Genomic DNA, 14,908 nt, shown 5'->3' with positions numbered 1-14,908 from the left:
CTCATTCTTTCGGTCACTACCCAGAGCTCATGACCATAGGTGAGGGTTTGGACGTAGATGGACCAGTAAATCTCTCTCAACACTCAAACAATTTCAAACATTGTTGTCTCCATTAATCACTTAGACACAAAAACATAGGAAAGTAGAGTCCAGTTTGAAAAATACCGAAGTTTCTCTTTAACATCTAGTATTTAAAGAAAGACACATTTCTTGTCGAGTGTTATACATACACACACATTAATCTTCCTTTGACATTCTCCCTTGCTCTGACTATTAAAGCAGCATTCTTCTTTTCCCTTTTGAAAGGTCTAGGTCATTTGAATAATATCAAGTTGTAATATACTCAGAGGGTATTTTTTTTTTCAGAAAAGAAAAGACCATGACCTTGACCATGTATGTTTGCAAGGCAAGTGTAAATTGATGTGAATCATACCCAGGCAAAACCATACTCTCAGATCAAGGCCAGAAAAATCAAGGTCACTAATGGATGTCAGCTAATTGAGGAAGACCCAGTGGTTCTTTTTTGAATGTGCCTTGCCTTTAATGTAGCCTTAAAGCCAAAGGTCTGGACCTGCAGTGCATGGTTTTACTCAAGATAAAATGCCGAATCAAAATATCCACTGCTGCACCAACAATGAATATTGGCGTCATTACTCACATGGTCTCTGAGTCACAGTATTGAGCCTGCAAAACAAGCCATGGTTTTAAAGCTAGTAAACACGCCACATTTGGATTGACCTTCCACTGTATCTTGATATCGGAGAACAAATAGTCCAATCTTGCACTTGTATTGAGGTGGAGGAAAACTAACACCATTGGCTGAGCTACTAGGTCAGCATACCTCAGTGAAATAGGAGCACAAGTATGCTTATGTATCAGCATTATCTATGTTTTGAGTGAATACTTTTGGCATCCCTACGCAGATGTAAGGTTGTTGTTTGGAGGTATTAGTTTGGAAACCTGGCGTTTCCATTAACTGAGAAGTTAACATTTTATGATTGATCTGTTTTCCCACATGTGCAGTGACTCATATGTTTCTTGGCTAAAGTATAACCTTCCCACATAGCTTTTAAAGGTCTCTGCTTTTAGCTGAATTTAATAAAGTTTCCATCTGTTTTTTAGGAGATTGGGCTAGTGGTTAGTCACCTTCCTGTAACTCAAGCCCAGTGTCAGCATGTTTCCAGACTGGTTAAGAGAGTGCAAAATACTAAATCCCTACCGCAGCGGGGCTACTGTTGTGTAGCTGACCCTGTCCATTTCTCAAGTATCACTGCATCGTCACATTTCTAAGCTCTGCAAACTGCATGACAGTGGACTCTTAAGTGTGTGTATTGTATACATGTCTGATTGTTGTCTTTGTCTCTGTGTCTCTGTTCAGACCGAGCCGGCAGCATCAGCACCTTAGACTCTCTGGACTTCGCCCGTTACTCAGATGACGGCAACCGAGAGTCGGACGAGCGGGTGGCAGGTAAGATGAACCGTGCTGTCAGGGCTCAAAGCAAAGAGACCTGGTTTACCTCGGGGGAAATAAAAAATCGCCGAATAGGCAATGGTAGAAAGGGAGGGTGGCATGGAAACAAAGAGAATAACACCTGACAGCTGCATCAAAGCCTGCATAATGGTGATGTCAGTGTTTTCCAAGCCACCACAAAACTGAAGTATGTATTAATTTTGATATTGCTTTCATAGTGATGCCCAAATAAGGAGCTTATTTTTGACACATTAGATGTCAGAATTCACACTAAACAATAGTGTCACTGTGTTTTAATATTATTATCATGTTTTATTGCCATAAAGTTTTTAAAATAGACAGGTAGAGCTAAAGCTAATCAACAGAATAGCAAAAGTCTTGGATCTTTGTCCACACGTTCCACTTTCAACATACAGTACAGTATGTTTCTTTCTTTAACTTGCTAGAGGTGTTCGAGCCTCCTCCCATCACCTCTCACACTGTTGAGTCAGTCTGAGGTATTTTTGGTACAGGACCTGTCTCAGCATTGTTTGAAATCACACCCCTTTCCCCCTGTGGCTCCGTCGTGACACACTCAATAGATAGTTTTAGCCAAGTACATTAACAGTTGAGCCTAACGCCGATGGCGCCTCATCACAGAATGCTGGTTTTAAGAGCAGCTGCTCAGTTACGAGCAGCTTGTTGTTTTTCAGATACTGTGTGATGATGATGAGTAAAAAAAAATTTTAATGCTGCGTCGACAAAAGGAAAACAAACAGATGAGTAAGCCTTTTACTTTAACAGTATTGCAGAAAGGGACAGTGCTGTCACGCAGGGGACTAATCGTATTATGTTCACTTAATCTGCCTCCTGCTTTCATCTTTCTATTTTATAATCGCCAACATGAAAACATTACTTTTTAGCCCTGCACACACAGCACAGTGGTTACCATTGTCCATTGCCAGCTTTCTGTAGTCATCCACCCATTCGGTTGGTAAGTGTTAAGTCAATGAGATCTAAAAAGCCCCGGTCCATAACTGCATTATGGGCTTGTGCACAATTGGGTGGCATATTTTATGTGTTTTCTTTTTTCATATGAGATTGTTTTTTCCCTCTGTACTGTACACAACTGCTAAGCATGAGAATTAGTGTCCTCTTTTATTCTTAAATGATTGTTTACATGCCTGAATAGTAAATGTCAGTAGATGTAATGTCTATACTGAGAGGAGAACAAGAATTACTATTTCGTAAAGGTCAAAGCGAAGTAGGTGGATGCACCTGAAATGAATGAGCTAGCTTGCTTGTGGTTTGGGGCTTTTACCAGTTTATGAAAGCATACTGTACATTAATGCATAGTAAGGGCTCAGTTAAAACCATGCAGCAGAGATGTTGGTTCCATGCTCCCAACTACAAATTATTCATCATCAAATTGGCACCTTCCCCTTCCTCTCTTCCCTCTTCACCCGACCCCTACTCTCATCCCCACGACCTGTTCTTCTCGCCAAGATGCCTGCCCCCAGCTGTCTGACTCTGGGTTTTCTGGCTTTCTCCTGACGTTGATCAAACCCCAGTGAACAATACTGGACAAGTCACTCCATCCAGACTAGCTTTTTGCTTTTTTTATTTTTCTATTTTTTTTAAACCTTCTCCCCGTTATTCAGTTCTTGGTTTTCCATTTTGTTGCGCTTGCATCCTGTGCACTCTTGATCTGCTGGATAGGTTTGGGATGATGGTGTCAGAGTGGGTGGATTTGGTCAAAATAGTCCATCGAATGTGTTGATGTCATCTCTTTTTAGTATTCTTAAAGTTGTGGAAAAAGAAAATTGACAATGACCTTACCAATGAAATTACTATTATTAAAGAGCGATGAATATTTTTATCTGCTCTCTGATGTCTCATACTGGTATATTATGTATGAAACCTCCTACAATACTTGTTGAACCACAATCCACGTCAGATGGCAGATTTTCAGTGCACAGCTATGCAACATAGTTTTCCTGCTCCATCGCTTCTTACTTTTTGCGTGTGTTTTTAATCTAGCGTGTTTAAGAATCTTGTGTGTTTATTTTCTTTACTCAGTGTTAGTTTAGCCTTTCAAATTTCAATGCACAAATCAACAATTTTACCCAAATGTCTGCTGCTTCTGATTGTGTAAGACGTCCGAAACAGCTAGATTGTGTTGTTGATAGTTTGTTAGACTAGACATGGCCTAGAAGAAGTAAAAACCTGACCTTGAGTGGCTTGAAACCAAATGATTTCATTACTTGTTAGTTAGGCATTTGCCTGGAAAGAAATCCTTTGTCAGACAGCTCCTAGATTATCAAGGCTACATCTCGGTAGCTTGAATATATTTATTCACCTCAGCTACAATTAAAGTAACTTTGGACTCCCATTTTTAAGTCAGTCACATCAGTGCTATTAATGGGAGGAATATGAGGGCAGGAAATCCTACCATTGAGATGTGTCTCAATGCTTTACACACACTTATCAAACAGACTGTCATCCAGCCGGCTTTACCATGATCCTCTGCTGCATGCGTTCCTTAGACCCATGATTTGCATGTATCCTTTTTGTTTTGTTTTATGACTCTTACAATCTTTTGTGTGGTTGTTTTGTTTTTCATGCCCATCTTTGTTTTATTTGTTTGTTCCCTGTCTTTGGTTGGATGCATTTCCTGTGTGTGTGTGTGTTGTCACTTCCTGTCCAGTGCTGGAGTTTGAGCTACGGAAAGCAAAGGAGACCATTCAGGCTCTGCGCGCCAACTTGACTCAGGCAGCAGGTGTGGCGTACTTTTAACTTCTTCTCCACCTGAACCCTCTTTTGTTACAGCTTTTCTCTTTTTCTTTTTTTGGTTTTAAGAGAATTCGTCTAGATGAATAACTCTCAGCATCCTGTCAAACTCATCTATAATCTTCTCAATTTTCTCAGAGAGCGAAGTGCCCTCTCAGGAGAGAAAAAACTTCAAGTCGAGTCCTGAAATTCAGGTGGGGAATCTTTGAGCGTCGAGAATGAAAAGATTTGTGAATTCCTCTTCTTTTTCTCAAATGAATCGAGAGATTAAATGTGTTCCTTTAAACCCCCCGTGATAATATAACTGCCAGGTTTGAGTAAATCATTTCACAGCTTCTCTTTCCTCTCTGTCTCAGGAGCCTTTACGCCCACTGGAGAAAAGAGCCTTAAACTTCCTTGTGAATGAATATTTATTAAAAAACGAATACAAACTCTCATCCATCACCTTCTCTGATGAGAATGACGATCAGGTAAAAAAAATTTATGGCTGTTATATGTTTTAAAGGCTGAATGACAAATGTCAGAATGGAGTTAACCTTTTTTTATCCTCAATTTCTGCCTGCTTCTTAATACGAAGTCTTTCTAAAGTGGACAGGCTTGTAACTGCACTGGTCTAAGAGCTATGGTAGGGTCATGTGACCATAAATAAATTCAGCAACTCCAATCAGCTGTCCTGTTCCGAGCCTGCATGGTGCTTTATCTATGCAGATGACAAGCCCACTTCTGAGACAAATTAGTTTTGTTTAATTATTTTTTTAAATTTATTTCCAGGACTTTGAGTTGTGGGATGACGTCGGCCTCAACATCCCAAAACCCCCCGACCTGTTACAGCTCTACAGGAACTGTGGTACCCCCCTCCCTTCTCCTCGGGACACGGTTGATGTTTCAGTAGGCGTGGATTTCGGCGATCTTCCAGGAAACTGCATCGCCCAAGATCCCCCAAAGAAGCCTGACCTCTCACATCAGGTTTGTGTGTCTGTGTGCACATACATGTATGGGTGTAATGTTGGACTTTTGGCTTTTCCTTAATGAGTGAGTCCGTCAGGTTATTTGCTTTTGGCTGCATCAAAAGCTGCTATGCCAAAGTAGAGATGGATACTCCATGATCAGAGACACACGTCTTTTTTGCTCTCACTCTTAAACTTAATTTATTTGCATGATTTTAAAGTTGTATATTGGACAGAAATGATTTGAACATGTGCATTTACACACTCTTTGAGAGAGAGTGCCAGTTTCCCCCGAAGGTCAAATGCTTCGACGCGTCACAGCAAAGTGGAAGACGCAGTCTGCAGAGCTACAATGATGATAATGAAAAACCTAATTGCCCCCTCTACATTCACATTGTTTCAGTGAAAGGCTGTGGATCTAAATGGCTGCTTCTTTCTATAAAGTGTGAGATACTACCGTTATGAAGAGATTCGACCTATTGGAGTACCAACTCTTGAGCTTCTGACTGTGGTAATAAAGTGTGTGCATAATCTTTTTGTCCCTCTATAGCAACAGACAGAAGTCGTCCAAGAGTTGGAGTACCAGATAAGCCTCCTCAACAATGAGAAGCAGAGCCTTGCTGAGCAGATCAAGAAACTGCAGAGGTGTGTGTCAGTGCATGTTTGTGCTCATTTATCAGTTAGCCTACAGTTGTGCTATATGCTTTATTAATAGCATATACCCCTTAATAAATTAAGAAGTCCAGTATGTTATTTCCATGGCCTCACATAGTCTAGCCAGTATTTGTAAACAGAATACTGCTGTCTCTCAAAGCCAGAAGCCAGAGAAGTAAGTCTCAAACTTGTGATGTCATGGGGTATAAATTCTAAAGCTGCTCCATAGACAATGAATGGGAGACTGAGTTTCTGGACTCACAGGATGTTCTGAAACAGAAAGTGTACCTACATACTCAGAACATTCCCCTGTGTGCTCTCAGTGTCTTCTATTACCTTTTTTCCATCACCACCTTTGGCCGCACCAAGTCAAAGCTTGCCGTGCCAATTTGTCTTTCCAGTATCAGTTAAGGAGTGCTGAGCCACACCAGAGATGGACTAAAAGCCGGCCGCCTGCCTCCAAGCGGATAGCGTTGACATCTTGCAGACCTTATCCAACCCCTGACAACCCCCCTGCTCCCCCAGGCGTTTTTAAAAGTCTCTGTGTTCAGCTCTCAGGACTTTTGTAGCTTCTCTCTGAATGTCTGTAGTTGGGAGTTTAGTTCCTCTCTTGCGTCCTCTTTTTACATCAGATCAGATCAGATTAATGAAGAGCAGCTGACAGCAGACTATGGAGCAGCTCCGAACTTTATACTTGGTGACATCACAGATTTAAGTTTTATGACTCTAGTTTTTGGATTTAGGAAAATGGTTTATGTTTACTAATATTTTTTGCACTGTCCTAGACCATATGAATAACATGTACAAATTTTGAATATGGACGTAGTTCCCCTTTAATTATATGACCCCTGTTAGTATGCTATTGTGCTCACACAGTTTCTTCTATTTATAACAGTTCTGTGCCATTACGACAAGAACATTTACCACGACCACTAGAAGCGTCCATGAGAAAAGCACTTCTGTCCACATTATTAGCATAACTGTGACCAAAACAGCCTGTGAGGTAGAACCAGTATGGAAATTTCCCCCAAGCACTACATTAAATTACAGAGGAAGCCCTGGCCTGATGCATTAGTGGAACCTATTTTCCTCCCATGTGGAATTATTAAGATTCAGACAAATTATCTCTACCGCAATCCAAAATAAATTGAAGCAATTTACAGGCGGCACGGTGGTGCAGTGGTTAGCATTGTTGCCTGACAGCAAGAGGGTTCCTGGTTCTGACGTGGGGTGGGGGAGCCCTGCTGTGTGGAGTTTGCATGCTCTTTCTTTCTAATCTGGGCTTTTTCTCCGGGTACTCCGGCTTCCTCCCACAGTCCAAAGACATGCAGGTTAATTGGTGACTCTAAATTGTCCGTAGGTGTGAATGTGAGTGTGAATGGTTGTCTGTCTCTATGTGTCAGCCCTGTGTTAGTCTGGAGACCTGTCCAGGGTGTACCCCACCTCTTACACAATGTCAGCTTGGATAGGTTAACAGGATAAGTGGTTACAGAAAAATATGAATTTTACCACTACTTTTGGATGGATCTCTGTCTCGTTGACTCACTTCTTCACCAATGAGAATTATGTGGTGTTTTCTGACCGTGTCCCCTCATGTTTCCTTTCCGCTCCCGCACAGTGAGATTCAAACACTAAAGAGGACTGTCTCCTCCCCACCTCCGGCCACTCTGGACTTGGGCTCCCAGAATACATCCAATCCTTCCTCCTCCACCACCGCCATCACTTCCTCCACCGACCCTCCCTCTGTGGTATGTGTTTAATTTGATTATGTCATGCACAGATGTGCTTTAATAGCTATTTAAAATGTCTCAGTGTAGTTTGACAGAGGACTTTTCAAACATTTGACCCATTGATTCTAACGTAGTCTTGTCCTACCCTCAGCCTCCGACAGATAACGGCCAGTATCTGGACATCCGGGGTGTTTCAGAGCCTGAAACTAAACCGGACCCCCCCTCTGCTCAGAGCATATCACAGCCTCACCCACAGTCCCACAATAAGCTTAAGAGTCGGCCTCCTGTCCAGTTCGATCAGCCCAACAGGTGAGATAGAGACAATAGAAAAACTGGCAATCCTTGTGTCAATAATGTTCTGTTTGTCTATGGTGTGTGTCTTGGTACACATATAAGATGATAAGATTCTTTAACTCAGTCCTTATAAATGTAGCTGTGAGGCAGAATACAGAAATGATTTTCAGTGTACTCAGTACCAACTTGTTGAAGCCACGTCCCATCTCAGTGTAGTTCCTAAATGCATCCACTAGATGGAGGTAGTTATCAGCCTATGCAGCAACAATGGACAGCACAAGAGCACTTTTTGGCGAGTGGCGGCCCTCCTCGGTGAAAATGTAACTTTTCTCAAAACACATAGCAGCCCTGGTGGGAATTAAACTTTTGACTTTTGCTCAACATTTCTTCCCACTATCCCACCCATGCTGCGGTATATTTAGTGCACTGACATCTAGTGAATCATCACTCAATGGAATACTGTGTTTCGTCTATACCCTCATTTATTTCCCCTTTATGAGATTCACGTACAGTTCCAAAAAATTAGTGGCAAGATGCAGTTAGTCATCATCTGCTATTGAGCAGGTCCCAGTGCTGCTGTATTTTCTTGTAGCCAAGCTCCATCTATCCATAGATTTTTTTGAGTTCCACTGAAATACACAGCAGTGACACAGAAGTGTGGCCGCACTAAGCTCTCTGGCTCTCTGACAGATAGATCCAGTCCAGTCCTCAATCATTCAGTGGTCAGGGCAATCTTCAGAGTTCTTGTGGAGTACAGATTAAGTGGTAAAGACTGTCATGACTGTCTTTTTTTTTTTTCTTTCTTTGCTCTCTTGTTGTTTGCGGTGTCGCAGGAAGCTATCCCCGGCCTTCCTGCAAGCCCTGCTGTCCTTCTGCAGAATGTGCTCCGACAGCCGCTTGGGAGCAGAGGTCAGCATACTTTCATGCACACTTACAAACAGTGCGTTCATGTCATGACAGCACACAGTACTAAACGTTCCTCTCATTTCCAGGTGTCCCGCATAGCAGACAGTGAGGAGAGCGTGATGTTAATGCTGGGCCGCTGCCTCCCTCACATCGTCCCTAATGTCCTCCTTGCTAAACGAGAGGTAACCCCACTGCTGCTGCTCCTCCTGCTCCCCTCCTCCTCCTCCTTCTACCTGTGCCCCATTTCATTACTGTCATCATCACAGTTTTCTTCTTGTAGTATCCAATAGATACACACACAGCAGTAGGGCTAAGAAAGGTGGAAAAATTTAGGAGAAGCTGCAGAGGACACAGTCATCTTCAGCGTGCCAATTCCTATGTAGATGGGCACAGAACCAGTTCCAAATAACCTTTGCTGAAGGGGATAATCATGATGAAAGTGATTTTTCTGTTGATGATTCACCCACTTCACCATCTGCTATCGTGAGAAAGATTTAGTTTTGTTTGGTTTGAAAGAACGCCACCCTCCTCTTGGTTTGTGCCACAAGGCATTCCCAAAATTCAACTAGCATGCAGTTTAGTATGACACATCGTGTAGCGGCTTCCAGTGTTTTTCACAGCGGTCTAATTGGTGCGATTTCTGGTTTGTTTATGCTAATCATACTAACGTCTCAAACCTGTACTAATGTACTAATGCTGCCTAAGATCTGACTGTGTCTCCTGCTAGCACGCTCATTTAGACATTCGCAGTGCCAAACATAGACCTGCAGATACCCAGCTGACTTGTGTCTATCTATTGATTGGGAATATCACCTTCTTTTATAATGGCGTTTGCTTTCACCAGTGTCATCACCATCATCATCATTTCTCCTCTGCTGTGTCGTCCCCTCCCCCCCCCCCCCCCCCCCCCCCAAACACACGTTTGCTGTCCTTTTGTCTTCACTGGTTTTATTTTTTACTCTTCTCTTTTTCGTCTCACTCATTCTCTCACTCTCATGCATGCCTCTCTTCTAGAGAATGGTTGCACATCTTTGCCAGGTGAGTCTTTCACGCACTCATCTGCATGGTTCTCACATGACCTGTAGACCCAGAAATATGGAACTAATACCCAGCGCCTGTTGGCTACAACTGCTGCCACATTAGGGTCTAAGTTGCCAACAGCTAGCACGTAGCTCTGACATTTCATTAAAGTGCTAATCATTTTTGCAGTCTGGCATTGTCATGAAAGGAAATATAGAAATTTATTTATAGCTAAAATATGAACTAACATGCAAAGATGCATGCAGGCATGCAGTTTTAGCTTCACAGTAGGTGGGTCATGTACTGAATGTCTCTTAAACCCAGTGTATCTTTACTCTGTCCTTTTCCGATTGGTTCCCCGTCTGATTTATTTGCTGTGGCTTTTGAGATTCTGCAGTGATTTTGATTAATCTGATAACAACTGTTTAAAAGTAGCTTCATGCTATATTGTTATGGCTGCATAAAACCAAAGAAAAGTGTTTTAAAATGTCCTTGATATGAGGTGTGCAGTGATTCCAGGCAACTAAATGTAAACCAGCTTCCTCCCTTTAACTGTTGGGGAACATGTTTGCTTTTGTTTTGACAGTTGAAGTTTGAATATTAATTTCTAATGAGAAGAGAATGGGAGGAGATTTTAAAATAGATTAGGTATTAACAAACCTTTACTCCTTGCAAGCCATAATGTTGACATCTGCAATTTAATTCATATTACAGTGGAAACCTCTTATAGTGATCACAGTTCTTTTTTATTAGGGGCCGGGCAGGCAGTCCTGCCAGGACCCTCTTGTTTTCCAGCTTGTTCTTTCTTCTTCCGAGGAAACCATACTTCACATGCGCGAAAAATCACCAAACTTTGCACAAAGGTCCAGTCCTATGGCAGATTTGCTCAGCTGCAAACACAAGTCAGTAGCCCTGATGGTGGCACTACAGCAAGTGTCTAAATTTCAAAATTTTGAAAATTCACAACAAATCGAGCGTACGTGCTACAGCTTTGCAACTTTCACCAAAATGTAGCCCCAATGCTGAAGAAACTTTTGTACATTTAAACCTATTGCAAATTATGAAGTCCATCACTCTTAACTTAACTTCTTAAACGTATCTCCTCCCACAATTTTTGCTCAATTGACACCAAACTTACTACAAAGCATCTTCAGACTGTCCTTCACAAATTGTCCTCACAGATTTTTGATTTATCAAAAACTGAGCCTACAGTGTATCAAGATGTTTAACTGTAAACAGTGCTGTAAACATATACTTGCAAATTCTTGCTAAATAAATTTTCAATGTTCATGAAAAAAATTGACAAAATTTTGGAGTCACGGTAGATGACGTTCCGCAAATATCAGAATTTTATATCAAAAACGTAATTTTTAAACATCAGTTTTTCACTTAGGGAATAAATCAATCATTGTTAAAAACAAATTAACAACATCTCCATGCTGTCTAGATGCAATATGTATTTTCAGATTTTTGTCTTGATGACTGAATTTATGACAGCCGTTTGAAATCTGCCTGGACAGCTGCTGTCATCCTGGTAGCTTGCTTAGTCAATTTGTGAAGCCACGGACGAGTTGTCACTTGCTAATTAGCTCAGTCAGATAGAAGATGCTCCTTGGTGTCAGAGATCATGAGTACAAGTCTCAACTGATGTACATTGCAGAGATGGGACCAAGTCACACATGTGCAAGTCTCAAGTAAGTCCCAAGTCATTTTTTCTTGGGCAAGGCAAGTCAAGTCAAGTCACAGGTTATGTCAAGTCAAGTCAAGTCAAGGCAAGTCCTGTAATAGATCAAGTCAAGTCCAAGTCAAGTCACCTTATTATTGTAATTTTACCTGCAGAATCTGATCTTAATAAAGTGAAAAGACAAGATATAAGTAACTGTCAGTAAACACTGACTTCATCGCTGTAATGTTTACTTTGCAGGGACGACCCCCATTCGTGTGTGTGTGTGTGCGCGCACACACACACACACTAACTAAGGCAGCAGCCAAAATCACCCATTTAGCTCATTTAACCCTGTGTTGCTCGTTCATAAAACGTACAGCCAGTCTTGTGATGAACCGGTCGGAATGTTCGCTCACGTTTTCTGGGGTTAATGTTAGCAAATAAATTAAAAAACATGCCTATCTGATATAAGAGGGCCTGTTTCTCCAATAAACTCGTAAGGTACGTAGAGAGGACATGACAGGGTAGTGATCCAATCATGACAACGCCATTCTCAGCCTGCGCTCCTACCGGGTAATCAACATTATTTTTTAAATTAATTTATTAAGTCTTTAACTTCCAAGTCCGAGTCAAGTCTCAAGTCTTTTATTTTTTGTCAAGTCACAAGTCATCAAAACAGCGACTCAAGTCGACTCGAGTCCAAGTCACAATGACTCGAGTCCCCATCTCTGGTACATTGTAATGGTAACTTTCTTGTTGTCTTCCTATTCTGCCTCTTGTTGCTCAGATTTGCCTAAAGTTGCCTAAAATTGCCCAGCTCCGACCATTGCTGTGCAGCAGCTATAAATTTTTTTTTGTTGTTTCTTATGCAGATTACCATTGAATTTACATTTGTATATTTATCACGTGAATATAAAGCAATAAAACGGACGGCTTTGCTTTTTACTAGATTTTATTGACTGCTTTAAAATGCAGCTGTTCCAAGCGCTTTTCAAATTACCGTCAGGTACTTGAAAATAAATTCCATTCTCTGCATCCTAAATGTTTTCCTCTGTGTATTCTTGCCTCATCTGTCCCCACTGCTCCTCAGGACATTCATCGCATGTCACCGTGTCAGCCTTAGCAGCCTCTCCATGCAGTTCCATAAACACAATGTTCTCTTGCTTTTTAAATCACTCAAACCAGCCTATGGAAACCTTGGAATTGTCCTCTCCCAGGCTCGTTGCCAAGTCTTGTGCTTTCACCCTCACCAAAAGCATGCTCAAGCAGGCATTGCGTGACCGGGCATTATCAATCCCCTTGACGAAGGTGGCTTCAACCGCAGATGCTTTCCTCATGCGAGTAAAGTTAAAAAAAAAAATTCAATTACCATAGTTTAAATGTTTTTTCATATGTTGTTGTGTATGAAAAGACCCCAAATGACACTGTAAGTGCAAAGCGAATTACTTGATTATTATAAGCGAAATATTTAAACAGCATTTGTACAGGAATGTTTCTGTCCCAAGCTCTTTGATCCATACAATCACTAACCATGATCAGTATAAGCGGTTTCCATAGTAGTATATTTGTGAGGCACTTAATTTGCACAGGTGGTCTGTCTACACATAACCGCTTGCATGCAATTTGTGTCCGTGTCTGTCAGTGACTGTAGGAACACCATGTGCCTGAATTTTGCATACAGGGAAACAAAATGTGTTTCAAATGTTTTAAAGAGGTAAGTCTGGTTCGAGTAGTTCTCATTGGGGCTGCTTTGCATATCACAGTGGTTATATTGTTTCAGTCAACCTCTGACAGTTATGGAGAAGCTAATCTCTTCGCAAAATCAAGATAAACAAACTCGGGGGAGAGGATGACAAAGACAAAAACACAGCCAAACATTTAGGCCTCTAGGTCTGAGTGTTGTGGACTTTGTACTATATCCGTTAGATTCACCAACCATGACATTGCGTACACACACACACACACACACACACACACACACACACATGCACAGCTGCTCACACTTACATCTTGCAACTTAACCACCATAAGCCTGGAGACACACCTTTAGTTGTCTGAACGTGACACCCACTTAAGAACAAAAGGTGTTTGAACGGTGGAACGATGCAGTGAAACTCTGCCTGCCACCTGGCTGTAATATCAGACACTGTAAATCATTAAACTTTATATTTTTCTCCAATATACTGTGCTATTGTAGCATACTGATGAGCATTCTCTGTCAAGCTCCTCATTACTTACATTTCTCTTTTCTTGTGATAAAAAGGTTTTATTTGTAAACTTTTTGCAACACTTTTTTCTTGATCCCGTTAAATATATAGTAAAAGGTGTGTCCAGGCTTTCCAAGAAGTGGTATCACTATGAAAAGAGTAAACGCAGGCTGCAATGATTGACTTCCTTTTTCTAGTGGCCAGATTAACTGTGATCTTTAACGAACTACTGGCAAGACAAAGAACATTGACGGCGTTATCAGGGCTGTTAGGTGACAAAAGATTAGGCGTTAAGCTGTAACTCAAATGACAGATGCTGTTAACATTCTGTTTGTACTCAAGCTCTGGTTTCTCTGGTAATGCAGTAGGAAGTCACAATGGATAAAAACAAAAGTTAGAATGATAGAAAAAAATAGGCACCTGGAGGAGAGAATCCAAAGCAGCAAGACAAAAGTCAAAAAACTAAATTAAGTAGTAGTAGATGCTGCATTGTATGGATATTTATTTGTGCTACATACATGGTATTCATCACTGTATCTGGTTATCGCCTGTGTTCTTATTTCCTGTTAATAAACATTTATGCACTTCATTTGATTATTAAAGTGTGAGATCAGATAAGAAACATCGGTAACAATTTACTTGAAGGTATCTACACAAGAGTGACATGACACTGTCATAACTATGTCATGACACGGTCATGAACCTGTCATGAACATTATGTACATGTCATAAATGTTTATGACTGCTGTCATTAAGTGTCATTCGGTTTTTGTAATGACAAGTTGACGTTGTTTGGGTTGTCTTGATTATGACAACTTGACAGTAATCAAAGTGACATTACCAGAAGATGTCTTTGTCATGACAAGTTGACATTAAATTTGTTTGGGAAGTCCATATAATTAGCTGCAAAAACAGGCCAATAGTCCTGATGGTATACTTGCTAAATACATTTTTGATGTTCATTAAAAAAATTACAAAATTTTGGAGTCATGGTAGATGATGTTTGGAAAATATCAGAATTTTATCTCAAAAACTGAATTTTTTACAGCATTTTGAATTTCGCTCTCGTGAACAACTGGAGTCAATGCAAAAATGGCATTTTTAAACATCAGTTTTTCACTTATGGAGCCAATAAATCATTGTTAAAAACAAATTACCAACATCTCCATGCTGTCTAGATGCAATTTGTGTATTTTCAGATTTTTGTCTTAATAACTGAATTTTTGACAGCCGTTTGAAATCTG

The 14,908-nt window shown here is 40.9% G+C and overlaps 1 protein-coding gene across 7 annotated transcripts in view; it reads left to right on the top strand.

Annotated features, from left to right (window-relative positions):
• relch (RAB11 binding and LisH domain, coiled-coil and HEAT repeat containing) overlaps nucleotides 1-14,908 on the top strand; it is a 42,043-nt gene that overhangs the window by 7,005 nt on the left and 20,130 nt on the right. For 3 of the 7 annotated variants that reach the window (XR_004502339.2, XM_033638765.2, XM_033638764.2), the window contains exons 2-12: nucleotides 1,379-1,468; nucleotides 4,158-4,229; nucleotides 4,379-4,434; nucleotides 4,597-4,710; nucleotides 5,012-5,206; nucleotides 5,738-5,832; nucleotides 7,460-7,589; nucleotides 7,723-7,880; nucleotides 8,699-8,774; nucleotides 8,858-8,953; nucleotides 9,786-9,809. Coding sequence is in view for 6 of the 7 variants with exons in the window: in XM_033638765.2 (XP_033494656.1) it covers nucleotides 1,379-1,468; nucleotides 4,158-4,229; nucleotides 4,379-4,434; nucleotides 4,597-4,710; nucleotides 5,012-5,206; nucleotides 5,738-5,832; nucleotides 7,460-7,589; nucleotides 7,723-7,880; nucleotides 8,699-8,774; nucleotides 8,858-8,953; nucleotides 9,786-9,809 (1,106 nt within the window). In the remaining variant the exon portion in view is untranslated. The remainder of the gene's footprint in view (nucleotides 1-1,378; nucleotides 1,469-4,157; nucleotides 4,230-4,378; nucleotides 4,435-4,596; nucleotides 4,711-5,011; nucleotides 5,207-5,737; nucleotides 5,833-7,459; nucleotides 7,590-7,722; nucleotides 7,881-8,698; nucleotides 8,775-8,857; nucleotides 8,954-9,785; nucleotides 9,810-14,908) is intronic. The other 4 variants (XM_033638767.2, XM_033638766.2, XM_033638768.2 and 1 more) reach the window with 3 other exon arrangements.

Source organism: Epinephelus lanceolatus, chromosome 20, assembly GCF_041903045.1.
Source record: "Epinephelus lanceolatus isolate andai-2023 chromosome 20, ASM4190304v1, whole genome shotgun sequence".
Classification (NCBI taxonomy): Eukaryota; Metazoa; Chordata; class Actinopteri; order Perciformes; family Serranidae; genus Epinephelus; species Epinephelus lanceolatus.
Note: the sequence above shows the minus strand (reverse complement) of the source record. Positions and strands in the feature narration are given on the sequence as shown.